General features: G+C 42.6%; 2 protein-coding genes across 3 annotated transcripts in view; both read left to right on the top strand.

The window, feature by feature from the left end:
* The first annotated feature begins 539 nt into the window (after nt 1–539).
* Nucleotides 540–11,080, top strand: hrob (homologous recombination factor with OB-fold). Its single transcript, XM_034894031.1, has 10 exons — nt 540–819; nt 1,007–1,057; nt 1,244–2,203; nt 2,396–2,479; nt 3,583–3,717; nt 5,159–5,267; nt 7,732–7,817; nt 7,944–8,066; nt 8,192–8,420; nt 10,556–11,080. The coding sequence occupies exons 1-10, from the start codon at nt 808–810 to the stop codon at nt 10,609–10,611; spliced, it is 1,845 nt and encodes a 614-aa protein (XP_034749922.1). The 5' UTR covers nt 540–807; the 3' UTR covers nt 10,612–11,080.
* Nucleotides 11,081–16,290: 5,210 nt separating this feature from the next.
* asic2 (acid-sensing (proton-gated) ion channel 2) overlaps nt 16,291–23,743 on the top strand; it is a 357,541-nt gene continuing 350,088 nt past the window's right edge. The window contains exons 1-2 of one of the 2 annotated variants that reach the window (XM_034894034.1): nt 16,291–16,400; nt 19,310–19,930. In XM_034894034.1, the coding sequence (XP_034749925.1) occupies nt 19,355–19,930 (576 nt within the window). In that variant the 5' untranslated portion in view covers nt 16,291–16,400; nt 19,310–19,354. Of the gene's footprint in view, nt 16,401–18,352; nt 18,587–19,309; nt 19,931–23,743 lie in introns of those variants that run through there. The other variant, XM_034894033.1, reaches the window with a different exon arrangement.

Here is a 23,743-nt window from a genome sequence, read left to right as displayed (position 1 = left end):
ACAAAAGTTTTGATTTTCAATTTTGACGGGAAGACAACACAAGCATTAATGGCATGTATTTCTTTTAGAAATTCTGAGTATGGACCATAGACCGTTATTATTAATAAATATACAGTCTATGATTTGGACATGCAGTGTGACACGGTTTCATAAAAACAATAATAACTAATTTAAGTTTGGAAAATGATTCAGCCCTAACATTACTGGTACATTGTTTTAGGATAATCTGTCCTTTCGAATGTAAAACTGATAGGATTTTGATTTGGTGCAGTGGCCCAGTAAAAGATCACCCAGAAGATGTAAAGGAGCTGATTTCATGGCTTGGTTGTGGCATCTACCATAGGGGTGTCATGGGGAGTGCTGGAGGGAGTCCACTCACTTTTGATGGTGAAATGGTTTGTGGTGATTGCACGAGAGTGGATTTAGTTTTTTAGTTTTATGTTTTATTTTAAGTATATTTTTTAGGAATAGTTTTAATTTAAACCAGGAATTGAGATATAACGGAGCAAAATCGATGTACTTTAGCTAAATGAAACGAAAAACGAAGATACTTGGGTGGGAGGAGTGAATCGTCACGCTGTGTCCTAACCCTCTTTGTAAAACCTCTCCTACGTCATTACGTCGTGTTTGAACGTGACGGCGCGGCACCTAGCAGTAGCTCAACCCACCTAAAGTTTTCATTTAGCTCTCTGGCTGTGGGAGCCAAACAACAAAATAACTATTTATACGCAGTGATTGAATGGCATCCGATGTCACAGTAAGTTTTGGGTGCAAACTGATCAAATACAGCTTCCATCGCGATATCTCATGACTGCGATGGTAAGTGAACCAATCCATCAAACAAATAAAAACAACCTGAGCTAGCTAGCTAGCTAACTAAGCTATGCTACCAAGGCGTTTAACGCACATAGGCGACACACTAGTTCATGACACGTTTATTAAGTTTCATGTCGTTAAGTCACATGACGTGAAGACATTTAAATATCGGTTGTTACCTTTGTTACAGACCTGCAGATTAACTGGCCTGTTTAGCATTGGTGAGGACTTTGATGATGAGGTGAGTCCCAGCAGACGCCGACACACCTGATCTTACTTAACTGTTAATAAAGGCTGCTCAGCTTCTGTAACATAATGATCCTCCTTCTGTTCCCTATCACTATCACTATCACTGTGTGTGTGTGTGTGTGTGTGTGTGTGTGTGTGTGTGTGTGTGTGTGTGTGTGTGTGTGTGTTTCTCTCCCAGGACCTGCTCGGGACAGACTGGGATGTCCGCTCAGCGTCTGGACCAGCCGATGTAGCATCTGCTGTGTCATCCTGCACTCTGCGGGCTTCCTCTGTTGCTCACAGACAGCCGGAGGAGAAAAAGTGCCTCAGGCAAACTGGAGAGAGATCAGCCGTCCTGTGTAATGGCACAGCATCAAGGAGCAGCACGCACACTGCTGCTGGACAAACTGTTGCTCTGGGTTGGAGCTCCGCTCAGCCCCGCCCTCCCACGCCGAACACCTCTCAGCCTCTTTTGGCCTCAGAACAGAGTGGCGGCAACCCCGAGGGGCCGCAGAAGCCCAGCGTGGCTCAGGATGATTTTGATGATTGGGATGTTGATCTGGCAGATCTGGATGAGTTTGACGGCCACACGGGGCAGCCTCGTGCTCCAACCCCACCTGCGCCCGCGGTCAGTCCTGCTTTTTTTGCCAAAACGCTGCGCCCCCCGACCTGTGGGGCGAGTCAGACACAACCTAATCGGACCCTGAGAGACTTAAGCACTGCACGCCAGGCTTCTGGCTCATCTACTCGTGACCTACCTCCTCGGAGCTCCCCCACTCCTGTTCTGCGATCCCTGAATCCCCGTGCTCTTTGCGTGCCAGCCCCTCCACAGAGTCCTGGTGTTTTTCCTGGCCTTACTGCGCCTTCTCCTGGCCCCAGCCTCATTACCAGGACACTAAACAGACCTCAGAGACCATGGGCATCTCCCGTGCCCTCCCCTCAGACACGCGTCCTCTTTGAGACGGTCTCCCCAGCGTCCTCTTCCTCCCCCTGTGTGAGCTCTCTGAGCCCTTATCCCCTTCACACACCGGTCCTCACCAACCACCTGGTCCAGTTGGTCTCAGCCTCCAATAAGCATCCTAAGAAGCGGCCTCGCTCTGAGCCTCACCAGCCCAGGACCCGGCGCTTCCCCGGCCCCGCTGGATTCTTGCCACAGCAGGTATGTTTCATCGAGCCCCCCCCATGTTTCCTCCTCATCCGAAGCATCAGAGCTCAACGTGATCTCAACCTCATGGTTAGAGAATACGCTGCAGGTCTGTGGTTTTTGCTGGCCAAGCTTTAATGGACATCTGTTGGGGTCTATTGTTTTCCCACCATGGTGCCATGTGATAATTTAAGTCCTCTCTCTCAGCCGCAGGGTCAGAGCCTGGACCACATCGTGGTTTCTGTTCCTCAGACTCCTGCTCACGGTGTTGTGGCCCGGTCGCCAAGCCAGGTAATGAAAGCACCGACAGATATGTGCGTTAAATTCATGGAAGCATGTTTTCATCTCTATCCTCAAATTAATTGATTCTTTTCTGGACCATTCTTTGAATTATTTGGTCTATAAAATGTCAGAGAATAGTATTCAGAGAATAATCAGGATGAAGAAAATTCAAATGTCTTGTTTTCTCTGATCAACAGTTCCAAAAGCAAATATCCACACATGTGGAACTGGAACCGGTGAATTACTGTTTAATTACATTAAAAATGATTAATGGATATTGTCAAAGTAGTTCCAGAATAATTTTCTGTTTATTGACAAATTCTTTCAGCTAATGTAAATGAGTAGACATTTCCACACACCTCTCCTCCTAATGCCTGCGGCTGGTCATATTCACACTGAACTACACTCAGTGTTGCCTTCAGGTCCTCCTGGGACGTTCCTCCTCTCAATTTTGAAAGTGTTTTTTTAGGTTTGTATCTGAAACAAAAGAGAGATTTGTTTTCATCATCAATGGGAAACAAGTGCCCGCAACGGCCCTCCCGTCTGCGTCTCACCCAGTGCATGCTGGGATAGCTTCCTCCTCTGTGCAACACAGAACAGAATAAGTGAGGATAGAATTGAGATGGATTTGCTTTCACGGAATTGATGTTTTTATCAAGTTATTACGTCAAGAGAAACAATAAATGACCTAACAAAGTCAGACCAGGCACATTTGTGTGTGGACCAGAGAAGCTAGAACTAATAATTTTCCCGTCTGCAGCTGACAAGACTTTCCTTGTTTCCAACATGACTTTTGTTGTCTTGCTGACAGCAGCTCATAGAAGGATCTGAGGCTTTCACTATTTAGTAATTACAACGTGCTTTGATGTTTGTGACATGACTTGACGTTAGGTCTTGGTTTATTTTTCTGTTTATGGACGTTGTACCTTCAAAACGAGACATTTAAGTGGTCCAGACGGCGGTGTGAAATGGAGTTTCAGGAAATCCGATTGACCATCTGAGCACTTAAAGAGGCAGAGAGGCTTTAAACCGGATACATATGTTTTAAGCCAGGTGTGCACAGTAACTGTTAGTCTTTGGGAGTGTATAAGCGGTGTGACTTGATTTCAAAGGGCTCCAGCTCGCAGACTGAAGAGGAGGAGTTCAGCGGCGGTGCCTGGGCAGCGATGAAGGCTGAGATGGGATTGGATGAGAGGAACCCCTCGTGCTTCCTGCACTCCTACAGCGTGGTGATGGTGCTCCGAAAGGTGACAACCCGTTACCAGTGCACATGGGTTTTGTTGTTCCCTTCCACACGTAAAGTTGCACTGCGGAAGTCTTCCTTAAAACCCTTTCCCATTTCAGTCCAGTTCAAGCATTTGCGTTAAGTTTTTATTTAGGTCAAGCCGGTTGTTTTTATTTATTTCTACTCCATCATAGCAGACTGCGTGGCACTGCTGGAGGTCTATTGGCCTAATCAGGACAAATGGAGGAGCTGTACCACAGGAGTTTTGCAATTATAAACTGTACAATCAGTCATCAATCACTCTAATGGAGAGTCTGCTGCTGTTCGGCTCTCCCCGGGTTCGGTCCTCTGTGGAATAACTCGCCAGCGTTGCGTCGTTGCGAGCGCTTAAACGGGTTCTGCCGGAGGTCATGTTGACAGAGGCTGCACCTGCATGCTCAGAGACAGGGGCAGGATGCTGGCTAAGCTCATTCAGGTTGGGCTATGTACATAAACCTCACTTTCCCCAAACCCCTGTTTTCATGAATAAACCAACGAACACACAGCCCTCCCCATGTCTATTGACTGGCCAATAACACGGTCCGCCCAACCAGCTGAACGAGAGGAGGAGCCCACAGTAGATTGTGTTAGGGCCGCAACTAACCGTCGTTTTCACTGTTTATAAATCTGTCCGTTATTTCCATGATTAGTTTGGTCTAATGCACGACCGATAAAGGAATTTTAAGGCCAATACCAATACAAATATTTGGTTATTTAAAATTCGTTATGCCGATATGCAGTATTTTTAATTTTTATTTTTTAATCCAGAAACGAGTTACAAAACAGATTTCCTTAACATTAGTTATTTGTAGTTTTTTTATGAGTTCTTACTCAAATAATATAATTAGTTTTATTATCACAACAGAACAGAGGAACATCACAATAAAGTTCTGATAAATGAGTAAAAATGCAAACTTAAGATATAAGAGATATATATCTCATTGTTTTCTAAAGCCCAACATGTTGTCCTCAAATGAAAAAAAAAAACTAGAACCTATTCACATTTCAGAGGCTGGAAATAGGGAATTTTTACCCTTTTTTCATTTTCAAAACAGAAAAGTAATTTGCACATCTGCAGCGTGAGACAGGTGCGTGGACAAGTGAAAGTCCCGCACAGTGTCTTAGTAAAGTTTCAATAATAGACTACGTTTCTGTACGGGACAATATGGCAAGAGGCGTAATTGCAGGTCCGGTTTTTAAACTCGGTTCCCAGTCGCTAACTGCGCACCGCAAGTTTCTAATTCTGTTTCCGAATATGAATTAATATATCTGGGCCATAGGCTTAATCCACATTGTGTTACCTCAGTCGACGATTGATAGTGACATAACAGGCATTTATCTCACATGAACATTTCCAAAAGAATCACTTCAACATTGCCTCGTCTGATTCAGGCTGACATGTTGTTTTCCCTCGACCGTTGTAGGCTGCACTGAAACAGCTGGCGAGAAACAAAGTGCCCAACATGGCCGTGCTCCTGAAGAGCATCATCCCCACACATGCTGACGCCAAGGTTGTGTTTAAAGACCCAACAGGTAATGGACACACACACACACACACACACTCAGAGAGAGAGAGAGACCATTTGTTCACTGATTAGTCGCCTAAATGAGCTCCACAAGGTATGAGAGCAGAGTTCAGCCGCAGGAACACATTACTTGGGCTGTAACGATATGCGTTATGAAACCGAAATCGCGACACTCAGATCCACAAACCTGTGTGTGTGTGTGTGTGAGAAGGCCGAATCGCAACACTGGGGTGGTGTAACGTTACGAGTGGCTGCTGTTCTGACTCGGGGGCCTGGGTCTGTTTCCCGATGGTTCAGTAGACTGCCGTTAGCGTCCGGGTGTAAGTGCTGACTTGTGATAGACCGATTTTATGCATCGGTGGATATGCGGCTGCTGTGTACGGTGAAAGTTTTCCCCCCGGCATTATCTACAGACGGGCGTCCACAGGCAGCTCTGTGTTGCTGGAGACGCTGCAGTTCACGTGAAAGAATTTTACCCTTGCATAGTTAACCATTTGCAGTGCACCCGTCAATATAATGGACCTTGCACACATAATTTGGGGGATATGAATGTAAGATGATTGCAGAGGTGACACTGATCTGTGTTTCATTATTTTTATAGAAACGGCAGAGCAGTTTCCGAAAACAAATCCAGTGTGTCAGGGTTTACATTTTTACGATGTAAATTGAGGGGAGCAAAAGCAGTATCGGCTCCAAATATCGGCTCAAGAAAATCGGCAGCCTGTACCGGTCATCAGCTAAGGCTGATGAAGAAATAAAATTTGATATCGGTTGATCCCTCTGGCTGACCAGGCTGGCTGCTAGCTAGCGGGGGGGCTGACTGTGGATGTGTCCCCCAGACGGGGCTGTTGCCAGGGCTCTCATCCCAACTGAAACCTCGCAGCGCTGGGAGACTGAGGCAGACAAACGGGTGGGCTAGCTGGCTACATTACCATTAGATTGGTCGTCTATCTATACAGTAAATTTGCCTGAGGAATTTTTGGGTTAGCCAAGATTGTTGTTAAAACAATCACAGAGAAAATAACTTGTTGTTACCCATGAAGAACTAGCTAGCTAACGTGCTAGACCTAGCGTTTTAGCTACTTGTCAACCAGCACCTTTACTGTAGGCACCAAAGCACTTGTCCTCTTCGTTCCCCCTACAGCTTGGGAGCGGAATTGTCCATGACTGTTACCATTACCATTATTCTTAGGTTTCATTGCAACGACTTAATGAACCACTGAAACGATTTTGGAAACGGTGGTTTAAGGTACAATAGAATCTTTGGTGTTGGATCGATTGAAATTGAAATAATTCGTTATCTATAAATTTCAAAGCGGCATGTAATCGATGACAAAATGATGCCTTGTGACCCCCCCCCCCAAAAAAAGAGAAAAAAATCTTGTTTTTTTATTAAATTGTGGGACAAAAAACGTGATGCAAACCAAATCTGGGGATCGGTATCTCGTTACAGCTCTATTGATTACACACTCAGGCATATGTCCATATGCAGCACACACACTCCTCTGTTCTGCCCCGACAGCAGGAAGCCTCTTTCTTCTTGCCTTTGCCTCTTTACCTTCTCCTGCTCCGCCATGAGCTGTCACGCTTTTTTTGTCTCCTCCTCTTGAGCTTAGCCGGTTGCCATGGCCGCCAGAGAGCAGCCACACAAGATACGCTGACTAAACACTTAGGAGCGGATGTCCTACTCAACACAGGACTAAAGTGCTCATTAGTGATTCAACGGCAGTAGATGGGCAGTGATTAGCAGTGGGTGGGTTTGAAGTGCCTGTGACACCACGAGGGAGAGTTGTGCCAGTGATGTGCATCCCACCTGCTGGAAGGTCGGCAGCTTTTGTCTCCAGCGGGCTCCCTCCTCCTCTCCTTCTAAAGGAGAAGAAGTGGTATTTGTGTGGCATAAGTTCAACCATGTACAAACTTTGCCCAGCTTTGATTACTGCACCTTTTTTAAGGTTATTTTTTAATCCCGCAAAAATACTAACATTTAACCTTCCTGTTGACAGGTTGGCTCAAATTCTGGATGGAGTTGGGTATTTTCAAAATTCTTTGTAGTAAATGGAAATAAATGGGATTTATTGATAGGGAAAATGATTCTTAGTTGCAGCCACATAAACACACAACCCCTTCGATGTGGCTGTATCGAGTTTTATCCTATTTATTTTTTAAAGTTGTCTATAAGGAGTGGGGTGAAGTTAGGCAGTGCTAAATTGGTGTAGTATTGTTTTAAATGAAAAGTCTACAATCAACAAGAGAATGGAGATGTTAATTTGCTTAAATATTGCATATTTCATAAGATTCATTTTGCTAAACATCACACATTTAATTCATTGCTATTGTTTCTCCCCCATAAACCAATATGTGAGTTGTATGGTAAGTTGAGAGTAAGGACCTCTTGGACGCGAGCATTTATTGTTTCTTAATGATTCTTTGGGATTGTCTCATTCTTCTGTTGTCTGTCTATCTGACTGAAGGGGAGATTCAGGGAACAGTGCATCGGCGTCTCCTGGAGGACCGAGTGGAGGAGCTGAAGGTGGGAGCTGTACTCCTTCTCAAACAAGTGAGACTCCCCTCTTCCCTTTCTTCAAACTTTAAAGATGGTAACCGCAGTTCAGTATTTTAGCCTAACCTGAATATATATATATAGTGGCCACTAACCCACGTATGGCTCGCTCTCTACGGACAGGTGGGTGTGTTTTCTCCCTCCCATCGTAACCATTACCTGAACGTGACGCCCAACAACCTGCTGAGGATCTACGCCCCCGATGGAGTCAGCCTGTCCTCCGCTCAGCTCCCCCCACTCGTCCTGGTGAGCACGGCAGCCTAAAAAACCAGAATAGCACAGCCCAACAAATGTGAAATCTGTCATCCACAAGAGCTCCGTCAACCTGTCGGCTGGCCCATCAGAACAGTCTCTCTTTTTTTTCTATCCAGGAGCCGATGATGCAGCCACCTGCTCGGCCTTCCTCCGCCCTCCTCCGGGAGCCCGTGTCCCGGATGCAGCTGATGTTTGACGAGGAGGATGACGAAGGACTAGAGGAGGGGAAATGCTCAGAAGCAGGCGAAGACCCTAAAACCCCAGGAGACGCTGGAGGCGGGTCCAGCAGAGGCTCCAGAGACCCTTCTGGGAACACAGCAGCACAGGACTCAGGCTGGGATGCAGGTGGGTCCTCTAATAGAGATGGAGATTAATTCTAGTCACATCCGGGGGTTGCCAACTGTCAGACTCCAGTTTTTGTTTTTGCTGATTAGAACAGCAACACCTTCTGGTAATGGTTTGAGACATTAACATTTTGACTCGCTGACCTGAACCCAATCTGCAGCAAAACTTGCTTGATTGCATGGTTCTGCACCCAAACTGCAACTAACCAAAGGTTTCAGTTTGATTCCTTTTCTTTTTATTATTCAGTCAGTAAAATGGCAAACATCCAGATGCACATGACGGTTCTCCATACAAGCTAGCAGAGGCTGAAATTGTTTTCTAAAATGACGCGATTGGTGTGATCAGCCGCCAACTCCGATTCATTTCATAATTATATGAACCATCGGAGACGAGCCAAGTTGGGCATGTGAAATGGCTCCAGGCAACCTTAATGTCTGTCCATCAGTCAAAGACTCGCCCAGAGTCAAATATTCAGGACACTTTTACTAAATGGATTGTCATAAAAAAACATTTAACAGTGTGTGGATGGATAGATGGATAGATAGATAGATAGATATTGAGGAGGGTGAATTTTCTTCTATTTTCTGTCGCCACCATGAGGTACTAAATAACAACACTGTCGCCACGTCCACATGATACAAGCCTTCTGTGACCACGCATGCGCCCCCAGCCCTCCTCCACGTAGTTGCTAGAAGTCAGTGAGGACACAGAAGATTAAAAAAAACATGAAGGCCTCTTCAGAAGAGGCCATTATCTTCACTCAAGCTTCTGAGCGGGAAAGTAGCCGGACGACACAATCCTCTGAACGTAGCCATGCTGAGACATACAGAGAGAGTTGTGTGGAGCCGAGTCTTTATCAGCTTTGTTGCAACTCATTGGGCAATGGCTTGAATGTAACGCACGTTCATTATTAACAAAAAGGAACGCACTAAAGCTTTGCAAGTAAAAAAAAAACAGTAAATGTACATTTATTACACTGCTATAGGACACTAACGTGCTGAAAGACCGTGAGTCAGACTGATGAACGTTGAATGGAGCTGAGCTTGACAGGAACCTCATGGCCATCGGTGTGTGGAAGGATAACTGAGGTGAAATGGTTAAAAAGCGCCGTACAGTGTAAATGCAGTCCATTACTGTGCAGAAGTTAAACCGTTTGGATTTACGTAGCAACGTGGCCTTTCCTCTGAACAATAGCTTAACAATGGCAACAAAAAATGGTTTTATCATCCATCCAGCTGTTCCTTTGGTGTGTAAGGACCATTACATCCTTTTTTTAGACAGAAAGCCTGGCTGTGGACTCTGGAGACTTTAACTAAAATGAAATGTGAAGTGTTTTTTTCCTTTCACTTGATAAATTGACCCAGAGCACATTTATGTAACACGATCATCTTAATGTTTTGTTGACTGCTCTCCTTTCTGGGCTCTCTGGACGTACTGTCTGAGCAGCTCTTGGAACTCTGTTGCAGTTGATGTTGATTTTCAGAGCCAATCCCTTGTGTAAGAGACTGAGTATTGTTTTGATAGACACGCTGAACACTACCTTTTGATTCTATCTATACACAGAACAACATTAAACGGTCAAAGTTCAACCACAAAGTTCCTTTCTGCTTATTTGCCGTCTACCTCTGTACTGTCTGCGGTATAATAAAGGCAAAAATGAGCAAATCAGTCTTTAAAAAAACATCCGGGTTACATGTTTACCTGAGCTGAACCATTTTGGGGGGGGGGGGGAATTCCCGCCAGATATTAGACTTTCAAATAGCCCCCCCGATACTTTTTGATTTGCAATTAATTGTTTTAGCCATTGAAAGTAGGAAACTATTGTAAAAAAAACAAAAAAAACAATCTGTGATGTGTAACATTATTTCAGCATTTACCTTATGGAAAAAACTAAATACAATAATGAAAATTCATTAAATTAGTCGCAGTCTTCACAAGTAGCTAATCTCATTTCTTTCAAATCACTTATTTGAATTGAAAGCGACTAATCGCTCAGCCCTAATATTTACATGAAGCGATCCAATTCCAGGCAGGTAATGATTTCCCAGCTTTCTACCAGATGAATTGGAGTGAATTCGATGTGAATGACACACTACTGCATGTTGTTACCTCTCTATGCGTGTCTTGCTCTGCAGATGATGACCTGGACGAGCTCCTGGGAGAGTTACCCGAGGACACCTACAGCCTTTGACGTTACGTCAGCAAACCTTCTGTACACACCGTCTCCGCTGACCGGAGTTATTTGACGACTGAACGACAGTAAACGCGTCATCTTTTGTTTTCGTCGACATCACCTTTTGAAATCCCAATTTCGTGACACTGAAGAACCTGTGCGTGTATATATGTTGTAAAGACTTCCTTTTTTTCTTCAATTTGTCAACTGTGTTTGATATCCAGTTCATAAATCCCACTGAGGAGTTAATTTCGCTGTTACTGTGTCATTTGTATGCATCCCTGAAGCATCACTCAATGCCAACACATGATCATTTATTAATTACAAAAGCTCCAAAAGTCCTGCTTCGTGTCTTACATTCTCAAAGAATATAATCAGTCTAAGATTGTCTACATTTGTATTAGGGATGCAACCCCTTCACTTTATTTTCATTGTGAGCCGTTGTTGCACTTACTTCAGAAACCTTGAAATAAACAACTAATCTACACAGCATTGATTTGCTAATCATGCCAAATGAAAGCGAAGCTTTTGTCCTTGCCCTCAATTCTCAGTTGTCTGTTTCTCTGAGCTTGAGAGTGAGGTAGATACACTGTGACCCAGCTTGTTTACCATGCATTAAGAGGTGTATCTGCGTTTTTCTTCCTTTTTTCTTTTTCAAGCAGAGATTGCAGGGATGTAGTCTCAGGGTCCCATGAGGATTCCTTGACCAACTAGGTGTTTACCTAGCCCTGTCTGAGGTGATCCAGAGCCTCTGGGTGGAGTCACACTGTGGCTAACAGGCTCTTAGGAAGGCTTTCCCGACAGGATCCACACCCCTTCACTACCCGGCCTCACTGTAAGAGATTGAGGTCATTTGATGTATACCTACTGCTGCTCAAATTGCCTGGTTTATGTAGAAAAGAGAGAATGGGGATGATGAAATCGGGTGCATTTCCAGTCATCCCAAAATGTTTGTTTGCGCTTAGTTGTTTGGCTGTAATAAGTACAGTTTACAATACATTCTGTAAGTATTTGGACAGTGACACATTTTCTGCTGTTCTTGCTCTGTGATGCACATTAGAGCCCAAATACTGTACGTTGACTTGGTGGTAAATGTGCGGACTTTCAGTTCAACGTAAACGGTTTTTACATCCATCGAATGGGCTGAACGGTGTTGGAATAGTAGCCTCGTCAATGGCTTAAAAAACTAAGGAAAGTTGATAAAAAGGGGCAACCCATCCATTGCTGTTACCTGATATTGATTTAAACACCCTTTAAGGGACTGTTCACCTGAATTTCTCACTAGTGATATCTAGACTTCCATAGAGATTTGGTTTTACATCCACGTTTTCAGTCTGTTAACATCATTTGGGAATGGGAAATGGGAAAGACTTAATCATTCAGCAGCAACATGGCTTTCCGAAAATCGGTATCCTGGTTAGTGTGGATAATGCACACCTTACTGATCAGTTTTCATTGAAGCCACTTTATCCGACTGATAAATGAAAACAGTTGTCAGTGTGTTCAGTAGATTATCCAGAGTAACAAGGTTAATAGAAAGAGATGTTGCTGTGGAATTTATTTGAATGTTTAGAGCAGCACAAATCTGCATTGTCTTTAACAAACTCTATGCATCTAGATTTTTTTTTTTTTTTTTTGTCGTTTTGGTAGACCAACCTTGATTTGTTGGTACGTATGGGGTGTGCAGAGCCAAAGTTGTTACACAGTAAGGATGTCAACTTTCTCAAACTGAAAGTCAGTACTGTTACCTCTTCCACTGATTCATTTGAAATCCAGTGTCTTTGGGTACATGGAGCCAAAACAACAACAATTGTGTCACTGTCTTTCACTGAGGACGCAACACAAGGGGTCCCAAGATAAATCTCAGTGATCACAACAGTAAGTAGATCAGTGGCTCCTGGCCTTTTTGAAAATCCTTGAAATTCAACAATCTGAGATTGAAAAATCATTCTTTAATTAAACCGCTCTCACTCGGGCCGTTAGATGAGATAGATTTGATTCAACTATTGTAAGAATACTAAGACAACTAAATGCTGTTAAGCGTCTAACCACTAGGGGGTAAAATATAAATATGCTGAGATATATACATTACAGTATATAAAAAAGTTAGGGACATTCTTACAGGCCCATTTTATGCAGTATGTTACTTTAGTGTTAATACCAACCCCCTGTTGGTATTAATTAGCATTCAACACCCTTGTTGGCAGGTCCTAGTGGACATCATTAGTCAAGTTCATGAGCTTATGGGAGACAGTTTAGAGACCTTATGATAAAACTCTTAATTGGAGGGAAACTTAATTTGACCAGAACAAGGCTCTTTGAAACCGTCTATCTTTATGTGTGTGCAAATGGGGTTGCTTCTTTCTTTATCTACACATCAACCAATTAAGGCCTTCACAGAAGGGGGGGGAGGGGGGTCGGGGGGAGGATACAGTAAATGTGCAGCTACTGCTCACCCTCTGGATAATTCGCCCTTCAACTTTAATCGCCTCTCGCCAGAGGTAACAATCACCGGTGCCCAGTCTTGCCAAATCTGGTTCTTGCACATCCTAATTATCTCACTTGTAAGTGCTTATTATTTTTTATAATCCATTAAGATAGTCCAAAAGTGTAATTACTCCTTCAGTCTCTTCGTGAATAGTAGTAGTAGTAGTATAGGAAGTTCCTGCCGTCTGACCCCAAAATTTTAAAAGATAACCGATTCTTATTTGGGGTTTAGTCTGGTTTGGGTTCCCAACAGTAAAGAGAACTTTCTTACCTCTGATGTGAAATATTGTTAACTCTCGGAGGTTTTGGATGAAGAGGCCTGAGATATCCAACATCCTCTTTCTTCAATAAGTTCAACCCTTTTATTGTTGTGGTTGCTCACTCACAATGGGAGAAAATTGCAATCTTCAGACTCAAACAGGGTTTTAGTTTGTTACGAAAGAAAACCAATGCAGCCCACTCATAAAAAACTTACACTAAGGAGGCTTTCACATTAAGGACCTGACCTGGATCTGAGGATACTTGACCTTTAAGTCTAGCGCGTTTGATTAGTATAAACACTGAGGGAGTTTCTATCCACTAATCTGAAGTTCGGTAAAAAAAACTCATGTGAATAAAGCTGGTGAAAGTGTGTTTCCATCCAACGGTTTTAAAGCGAATAAAAAACTGTGTGTGACGTCAAATGCTGTTTTGTGTTGGTATATTGAAATGGATTTGAGACAATTTAAGGTGTTTCCATTCATTTTCGCACTGAATCACACAACATTCAAGCAAACATTTGTGAACAAAGTTTTGCTAGACAAAATGGATCGTGCCATCTACCAAAAAATTTATCAATATTGGACAAGTTGTAATAGTGCTTATGTGCCAGCTGATAGTGACATATCAAGCTACAATAATAAGAAAACAACGACACTATCAACTATGATATGTCAACTATGATATATCAACTTGGCTTTTATTTTCCCTGAGTTTGGAAACAGCAGTTGAAAAAACTTCAAGGTCCATTTAATATCTACTTTGGAACTTTTGATCATGTCAAATAATTTTTATAGAAAAACATATTTCCAAGGCCAAGCATGAAGTTTGAATTTCAACTTTTAAGCCAAATTGTTCGTAAGAATTTGAAATCTGAATACATACAATTTTGTGACAACTGTTGATAAAGAACATGTGATAGGATTGGAACATATGAACCATAAAGGTAAAACATGATAAAGTTTCCTTAAAGAATTCCATACTGTACATATACTGTGCATTTATCCAGATACAGTGTACTATTTATGTACAGATGTGAGACACATAAAAAGTAAAACCCCTTAATAAATGAGTGCAGAAACAAAGCCAACGCCACGTTTGGTGAGTAGTAAAATGATAATAATTTGCTTTGTCCTTCGGAGTCACCAAATCTCAACCTGACTTAACACCTTAGGTAGATCGCTGAGCAACATGTCTAGAAATCATCATCAAAACAACAAACGAAGGAATACAATTGCATGAATGATATTCATACCTCGAGTAGTTCAAAAAACTTAGAGAATCTAAGGCTCATGTAGTCAATGGTAGGCTTACTAAGACACTCTTTGGGATTTTTCTTTCATTTTTCATCTGCATGCAGTTTGCTTTGACGCCACTTAACTGAATGACTGATCTGCTGTCAATGTAAAGTCAGGTCAAGAAGGCAAACGTTTGCCTTTGCTCTGCGACAGAAAAAATAAACTCAAACTCATATTTCCCAGTGTTGCACTAAGCGTTTTAGCATTAATACCTTGCAAATTAAAAAGAGAATATTATATGGTAAAGCTAACAAGGCTCTCCCCTATAATAATCCTGTGAAAATTGGCTGCATGGATAAAGGCAGATAACATTGCTAAAGAATGAGGCCTTATTTTCAACCCTGGAGACAGTTTAATCCCTGTAAAACTATGCTCATTACCTCGGTGGAAAAAGGGGAGATTTGCGTAATTAAGTTGTTAAGAAACCAGCAAACCCTGCAGCTGTCTGAGACCACAGCAAATTTCATTTGGGATAGAGACTGTGTTATCGACTGACAGTGTGTTTGTGTGAGTGTGTGTGTGTGTGTGTGTGTGCACGTGCTTGACAGAAGAATGAAAATAAAACAATCTACAGTAATTCTTTACTTTTAATTTGTTTCTGTTTTGTAACAGATTGTTGAACTTAGTGTGAGAATACAATGTGATGAGAAGATGCCCCAAGATGCAAATTAGAGATAGATAGATAGATAGATAGATAGATCAATAGATACAAAGATAACAAAGGTCTGGTACGGACGGATCATGTGATGCAATGACCATGATAGGGTGCTTTGGTAGAGTGTGTAGCCTCTTACATTGTGTATAAAAATACTGACAATACCTAATATAAATACAGATTCATTATAAACAATAATTAAGTAACATTTCAATATAGATGTAGTCGTGATACGCTTGGCTTATTGTGACATTGTGACACATTTGTGAGCCAAAACCAACGTCCTGCCACAGATCTAGTTCCACGTTGTTGTATATCCAGTGTTTGTGTCATTAGAGAACGTTGAACAGATGATTAGGCTATAATGAAGTTAGTGTTTTTTCTTAATGATAAGATAAATACCTTACAGTATTCAAGGCATTTTCATTATTCACGACAATCTGTTTAAAAAAGAAGAGGCAACAAACAAATAGAAAATAATTCTTATATTTCATGTTTCACCCTAAATAAAGTTGTTAAACCAATTAACAAACTATAACAATTGTTAAGCAATCTCATTCTGTTTTTATTGAGACGTCCGTTTCTTTATTATTATTAATCACTTCCGGCCGCCATCTTTAGGTTTATTTTACCAGTGTTTTTTTCTGCTGGTGGACAATCTGTGTCGGTCACAAAGCTAATGCAAAAATTGTTTATATATTGTTTAGATAATGCCCGTTTAAGAGTACTTTCCAAGGCATAATTAAAGGATCAATTAATTTATTTATTTATCATTTATTCAGAAGACGACAAGAAACAGGATTAAAAAAAACGAACTCGCAGGTACCAACCCTACAGCTAACCGTGAGAAACCGCAATTGTTTCCCCCCAGGATGGCGAAGGTGTGTCCCGCCCTCCTCTGCCTTACTCTATGTCTGATTGGCTTATCCTGACATCTACCAATCCTACTTTTCTGGCCCAACCTAACAAACACAACCAAAGCAGGCAGAAAGTGGGCTACTAGCCAATCAGAGGGAGAATTGAGCGGCTCATGCAGCCCCATACCTTCCCTTCGCAAATTTTTGTTCGCGAGGCTCGGCGGCAATGGGCCTGGCCCGAAAGGCTAACAGGTGAGCAACAATTTACAAAACAAACACTTATGCTAGCTAAAATGAACGTTATTTCGACGGCTGTGTAGCAGATATGAATTTTTGACTCAGTAAAACACATATAATAGTTAAAATACGATTGTAAAACTTCAGACAAAAACATTTTCGTTAACTAAAGATGTGTGTAGGCCTACTTCTGTTAAATATGTATTCAGTTAACATTTCATTATCATTAGCCATTTTACATTGAAAATGGATGGCAGTCCAAGCATGACTTTGCTGTCCTTAAACTTATGCTAGATAATGAAAGGTTTTATTTTAGACCTCTGAAGACAATTTTCTTGGACTATAGGTGGAGTTTGACATTCGTGTCTGGGGGTAAAAAAAACTAACAACTCATTGTAGCAGCTGATACCTGTCCTAACACTTGGGGAACACAGCACGAGCACATATGGACTAAACAGACATGCTAAATAAACACGTTTACTTAGAAAGTAGACTTTAAATGACATTTTAACAATTTCGCCCTAATGAAACGGCACGACTGTCTTGGATCAATAGACAGACGGTGGCGGAATGCCCCGACACTTAAATTCATTAAATTGTCGCCTAACGGTGAACCATCAGTGTTCGGCCTGCAGTCTGTTGAGATGCTTCTTTTAACGCAGAAACTAAGCGTTATCACTCCTTATAACGTTTAGAAAAAGTTGCAAATTTTGCCGTTGTCCAATGAAACAAAAAAAAGTAATCACGTAGGTCCGCAAAAAGGGTCCCGGAGTATCTCTACGCCCGTCCCATTCACCGGCCAGCTCCAAGCAGGTGGACGAGGCCTCTCCACTTCACCGTTTAAACAAAGTGGAATAAAACGTATAAAGTCCTAATCTACACAAAACGCACAATCAATTAGTAAGCTCACAGCAAATTTATATACATGGCATTTAGAAAACCTTTATTGCAACGTTGGCACGGCAAGATGTCCAGACTAGTGCAACAGTAACTTTATTTTTTGCGTTCTATGCGTCGACAATTGTCTCAGGTGGGAGCTACTTGTCACATAACCCAGAGCCCTGAAAAAATGTATTTTTTACTAAAGCAGTATATGAAATTAGATGTATTACTTTCCACCATTTAGGGGTTTTCTATTATTTAAAATATTTATAAACTATCCAGCCATGCCAAATTGAAACAATGCAATTACCCGTTGCAGCCACCAGATCCTTGCAAAAAATCACACTATACATTTTTTAGAATGTAAAATTTTTCTATAAATAATGACACAAAAATGATCATTCCTTTTAATATCAATTAGATATTTTCCTCATAACATGTCTGAGATTCCAGACTGGCCTGTGGGTGTACAGTTTCAGTGTTTCATATGACAGAGCCGCTCTGTGTTTATTGTTCCCTTTACATTTGGATCCCTCTCCTGTGAACGTGAGTAATAACGAGCCTGACGTTATGTGTCTGAATTACCTTCCTTTGGGACATTGCTGTGCAGCCTGTGACCACACTTCTTTTTTTAGTTTTCTTATCTTATTTTTGTCCTCATCCCTCCCTTCAACCTCCTTTTACTCCTCCTTCTCTGCTTCTGCTTCACTTCCCATGACATACCTCCCCCCCCTTCCCCGACCAAGCATCCACCACAGTTTTCCCCTCTACTATCTGTCTATTCGACAGCCTCACATTTTGCATCCATCCATCCATCACTCTGTGTGTTGTGACAGACGAGATGTAGAATTGTGAAAGACTGAGAGACAAATGAGAGAGCAGCGGTGGTGGTGTTGGACGAGGAAGGAAACCTATTCAATAAGAGACTTAGCTTTGGAGAGCGCAAAGGAGGAGAGCACCGTCTTCCCTCCTTTCTCTCTCCCCCCTCCCTCTCTCTCTCTCTCTCTCTCCCCTCTCTCTTTCCTCTCTGAGCGAGCATGTGTGTTGGTGTGTGCGTCTCCCGTCTCTCCCGGCTCCGCTGTTGTTCGCTGCTGCCACAGATGAGCTGGGAAGAGAAGGGAAAGCAGATGTATCTGGCCAGAGGAAAACGGGAGGAGTTTGGATCGGCATGCGAGAATAACCAGCAGCTCTGATCAACGTGTCTCTCTCTCTCTCTCTCTCTCTCTCTCTCTCTCTCTCACACGCACTAACACGTGCACTCTCAGACTTACACACACTCGTGCCGGCTGGATGTCTTCTCTCTAGGCTGAACGAGAGAGGTGCTTATCATTAGTTGAGCACATGGGAGATCCTGAGGACCATGGACGTGTGTGTGTGTCAGTTTGCTAGCACACTGATGCATGAGAGTGTCTGTCTGTGTGTGTATGTGTGTGTGTTTTTGAATGAAGATGAGTTGGGACGTTAAATACACAGAGGCAGCTTTGATTGGCTTGCGGGTTAAGTGACTATCACCCATAGACAGTAAGCTCTCACCTCTCATTCAGAGGTGTCACAGACGACAGAGTACTTCTGGGAATTTTTTCAATAAAATTGAGTGGTGGTAGAGGGTGACAGATGATGGGGGGGGTTGGGAAGGGAGCAGTTTGGGATTTGGGAGGAGTTGGGGGGTTTAATAGGAGCCCCAGGCAGACTGGGAGTCACAGTAACTCTCAGCTCAAGGGAGTGATCTCCTCTGTCTTTTACATGCTGTAGTAGTTTTTGGGGGTGTGGAGATCTTTGCCTCCTAATGTATACTTCCTCTGCGTGTCAGTTGTTGCTTTGCTTTAAATTTGCTGTGTTTTCTACGTTCATCAGTGTTGCTGCACAGCTCTTATTTTTTCCTCACTTTTTTCCTCTGTCTGTTGCTTGTTGATGCCTCTATTTTCCCCCTTTCTGTTCTTGTCTCTTTCTCTCTCTTGCTCCTCGTTGGCTTAATCAATACGCTCACTATGATAATGGGCTGTGAATCTTTTACTGACGTTGTCCCCTCTCTGTCTGTGCAGGTGTGAGTGCACCGCGGGCTCCCTGGCTGAGGGGCTGGAGGGCTGATGATGGATCTGAAGGAGAGCTGTGGCAGTCAAGGGAGCCAAGAGAGCTCCAGCCTGCACCCCACCTCCTGGCAGGCCTTTGCTCACACCAGCACGCTGCACGGCCTGCGCTTCATCTTCCCTTATGGTCAGCCCAGTGTGCGCCGCTTGCTCTGGGCTGCGGCACTGCTGGCCTGCCTGGGACTGTTGGCCCTGGAGAGTGCCGAGCGCCTGGCCTATTTCCTCTCCTACCCTCATGTCACCAGCGTGGACGCCGTAGTGTCGAGCAGCCTGGTCTTCCCCGCTGTGACCATTTGTAACCTCAACGCTTACCGCTTCAGCCGCCTCACACGCAACGATCTGTACCACGCTGGAGAGCTGCTGGCCCTGCTGGATGTGCACCTGACAATCCCCCAGCCGCACCTAGCCGAGCCTGACGTGCTGGCTTTCCTGCAGGAAAAAGCCAACTTCACCGCCTACAGGCCCAAGGCGTTTAGCATGAAGGAGTTCATCGAGAGGGTCGGCCACGACCTCAAAGAGATGATGCTCTACTGCCGTTACCAAGGCCAGGAGTGCAGCCACAGTGACTTCCAAACCGTGAGTCCACTCCTGTCTCCTTTTTAAATGTCAGCTCTGTTGGGGTTAGAACATTTCTTCAGCATCTGAGGCCTCAGAGGGCTCTGCTTGTGATGTGTTCAGGTTGCGTGGTCTGAGACTTGGGTTTTTTTGGAGATTTTTTTATTTATTTTGGCAGCAGAGTGACTTGATGTATGCTGATTGCTGCTCTTTCCCTCCCACGCTGCTATGCTGGGTTTTCTCCTGCTGGGTTTTTCTCCTTGGGACTCTTGTGTTTGGCTGCACATGTTGGCTCTCAATCTTTCTTCGGTAAATATATTCTCTGCTGTTGCCTTGTTGCTGTCCTCAGCCTTCACATAATAGCATTGTGCTTACTGGCATATACACTTCTGAAACAGGTCTTCAGTGTTTTAGTCTCTAAATGAAAACACTTTTGTCTCGGGCCATAGTGAATAGTAAATGCCCCCAAATCCCTTTTTCTTTGCTTCTCCAGCCAAGGAGTTTAATTTATTTTTTAAGACAAATTAGAGCATTCAAAAGGTGTTTGTCTACATGCGATTGTATGGTAACACAACTGAAAAATTTACTATTATTTGGATGGTTGCTGGTGTTAATTTCTCCCTCTAATTTGGCTTGCTATTGAGCGTAGCAGCCTGTTGTTTCGTTTGCTCCCTGATGACGTACAGCAGAGCAAGGTTGTGTTGGTGAAATGCAGTGTATTTTGTTGGATATATATATGGCCTGTATTTTTGGCAAATAAATGCAAGCAAAGTTATTTTACGATATTCTGAACACCCACTTGTTGCATATTTACAATCCTTCAGACTGATTTATAACTAAGTCCAGCTGTCAGTAAGGGGAAGAGCTAGGGCTGCACGATTATGGCCAAAATGATAATCACGATTATTTTGATAAAAATTTTGATCACGATTATTCTCACGAATATTTGTAGATTTTAACCAAAACTAATTTTATCGTCACATTTCTCGTCACGCTATAACTGCGAGAGGGAGTGTGATGGACGCTACTCAGAGGGATGGCTGACTCATTATGAACGGGTCCAGCACGGGTCGAACGGCAGATACACACGTCGTGTGTATGAAATGTCTGTATTGTCACTGCACTGCACTTTTATGAACTATGATATTCCGGCCATGGGTCACATCTCTCGCCCAGGTCCAGCAGCTCCGTCTACACGCTATTACTCTACAAACTGAAGTTAGTTGCATTCAATAACTTCTTCTGTGGTCTTTGCCGTGGCGGCCGCGATGGCAGAGTTACCAGCGGAAACACTGGTACAGATACAGGTTTGCCCCTCATACTTAACAATATACAGCTGTGTTAATAAAAAATTAAAACTTTAGACAAATGTCAGAAGTGTGGACTGATGCTATGTGGCGGGGCTGCGCGGAGAGTAAGACGAGAGAGAGAGTAGAGAAGAGATCCAACACAGGCACGGCTTTACAGACGAAATGGGTCATGTAACGCAAAATTAAACCATATCCATATAAACAGCATTGCAGCGGATGCGAGGACGTTAGCACCGGTGCGTCCTAGAGGAGCTAACAGCTAACGGACGCTAACTAGCACCGACTAGCACTGGTCACTCCTGTTGTCTGAAAAACAACGGGACAAAATGTTGCGTTTACTGGTAAACTGGTAAACCTTGAGACCGACGTATAACCGACGGCTATCTGTTGAGTTTTCGTCCCGTTACTCTGTTCTCTGTGACTGTCTACATCTAGAAACTAAGCTACACGGGGTGCAGTGAACAACTCTGACTGGCACATGATCTGATAGGGGTTACGGAGCGGTAGATGGGCTATGCAAAAACCAGGAGCATTCTATGAAATGACGCTTTAACAAAAATAAATCGCTGGATCACGCAAATTTGATCGTGGGAAGTCAAAATCGTGATCGCGATTAAAATTTGATTAATTGTGAAGCCCTAGGAAGAGCACAATGCATGCACATTGCAAATGCTAGAATAAGGAATGGTGAAGCTTTAAAGCACATCCCAGTTTCCTTGTTGAGAAAACTGACCTTGAGTAAAAACCTTGGTTGTCTTTTCTTCAATGACAAACAGGATGTTCCAAGACATTTTAGATCTTGGTAATGTCTTGTGAAGGATTTTCGTTGCTGGTAACCTTTTGAAAGTTTTTCTTACTTTTGTATATAGTTTTATTCTACTGTTTAGGACTGTTGGCATGCTCTTGAGTTGTATAATCCGTCACACTGAACACCGAGTTTGCATTAGGTATGTTGGTGTGTTTTTGCCTGCTAGTGCAGATTGATTTTGAATAGACTACACTGCATATCATCATCATCATCATCATCATCAGAATTGCAATAATAACAATAATGTAACTTTGACGTGTGTTGAGCTTTGATGGCATTTCACTCAATCCAGATCTTGTTTTGAAATTGAATTGGTTTACATTGAGGGGAAAAGTATTTGATCCTCTGCTGATTTTGTACGTTTGCCCACTGACGAAGAAATGATCAGTCTATAATTTTAATGGTAGATTTATTAAAACAGTGAGAGACAGAATAACAAGAAAATCCAGAAAAACGCATGTCAAAAATGTTTTTGCTTTTTGATGAGGGAAATAAGTATTTGACCCCCTCTCAATCAGAAAGATTTCTGTCTCCCAGGTGTGTTTTATACAGGTAACAAGCTGAGATTAGGAGCACACTCTTAAAGCGAGTGCTCCTAATCTCAGTTTGTTACCTGTGGAGTTGCAATGATCATGAGAACTCTGAGGAATTAGCCCAGAACTACACGGGAGGATCTTGTCAATGATCTCAAGGCAGCTGGCTCCATAGTCACCAAGAAAACAATTGGTAACACACTAAACCGTGAAGGACTGAAACCCTGCAGCGCACTGCAAGGTCCCCTAATTCAGAGCTGTTAAGTTGTTAAGCTATAATATCCGTATGACATGACCCATCTGTAAGTGGGAGATTTCTAGGGGTGGGGGACAAAATAGTGAAAATAGTATCGCTATATTTTCAGTGGCAATACTCTAACCCAATACTGTATTGATATAGAGGCGCCAAAATATCAATATATGTGTTGGTCACTTTGTCTGCTTGATAATCCCATTTTACAGCAATAAATTGAAGTGATATCAACAAACAGAGAAATGTATCTTTTTAGATCAAACAGATCAACAGTTTCCTTTTAGGGACATCATTTGAAATTGGGAAAAAACATAATAAATTGTAATATATCGCAGAATATTACAATATGTTTAAAATGGCAATAATATCGTATTGTGGCATAAGCATCACGATGATATTGTATTGGGAGGCGTCTGATCATTCCCACCCCTAGAGATTTCTATACCTGAAATCTCAAGAGACTTTCAATTAGAACACCGTTGTAGACTGCTGTTCCTGAGTGATTCTTTTAGGGATGCACTTGTTTATATGACTGTAGTAGTACAATATTTAGTGTTTGGTTATCGATTACATTTATTGTGTGCAGATTTTAAGTTTGGGAAATTAGCACTGGAATCGGATCAGTACTCACTATTTGCAGTTGAAGGTTTTTTACGCCGCTCTCTGCTTCTTATAGCGAGGAAATATATAAAAGCTCCGATAAGAGAATTCTTTTCTGTCAGATAGGGCTGCAACTATCAATTAATTTTGTCATTACTATTCTGCAGATTACTTTTGTTTGTTCAAGGTGACTTCTTTAAATGTCTTTTTTTGTTTTTGTCTGACCAAAGTTCCATAACATCTCTTCAGTTTATTACATACAGTGGGTACGGAAAGTATTCAGACCCCTTTAAATTTTTCACTCTTTGTTTCATTGCAGCCATTTTCCAA

Source organism: Etheostoma cragini, chromosome 15, assembly GCF_013103735.1.
Source record: "Etheostoma cragini isolate CJK2018 chromosome 15, CSU_Ecrag_1.0, whole genome shotgun sequence".
Classification (NCBI taxonomy): domain Eukaryota; kingdom Metazoa; phylum Chordata; class Actinopteri; order Perciformes; family Percidae; genus Etheostoma; species Etheostoma cragini.
Note: the sequence above shows the minus strand (reverse complement) of the source record. Positions and strands in the feature narration are given on the sequence as shown.

Excerpts from the sequence above, each read along its gene's own strand:
- hrob (XM_034894031.1), top strand. Across the intron at positions 5,268-7,731 it reads TGTGTTTAAAGACCCAACAG|GGGAGATTCAGGGAACAGTG; the intron begins GTAATGGACACA and ends ATCTGACTGAAG. Across the intron at positions 7,818-7,943 it reads CTGTACTCCTTCTCAAACAA|GTGGGTGTGTTTTCTCCCTC; the intron begins GTGAGACTCCCC and ends CTCTACGGACAG.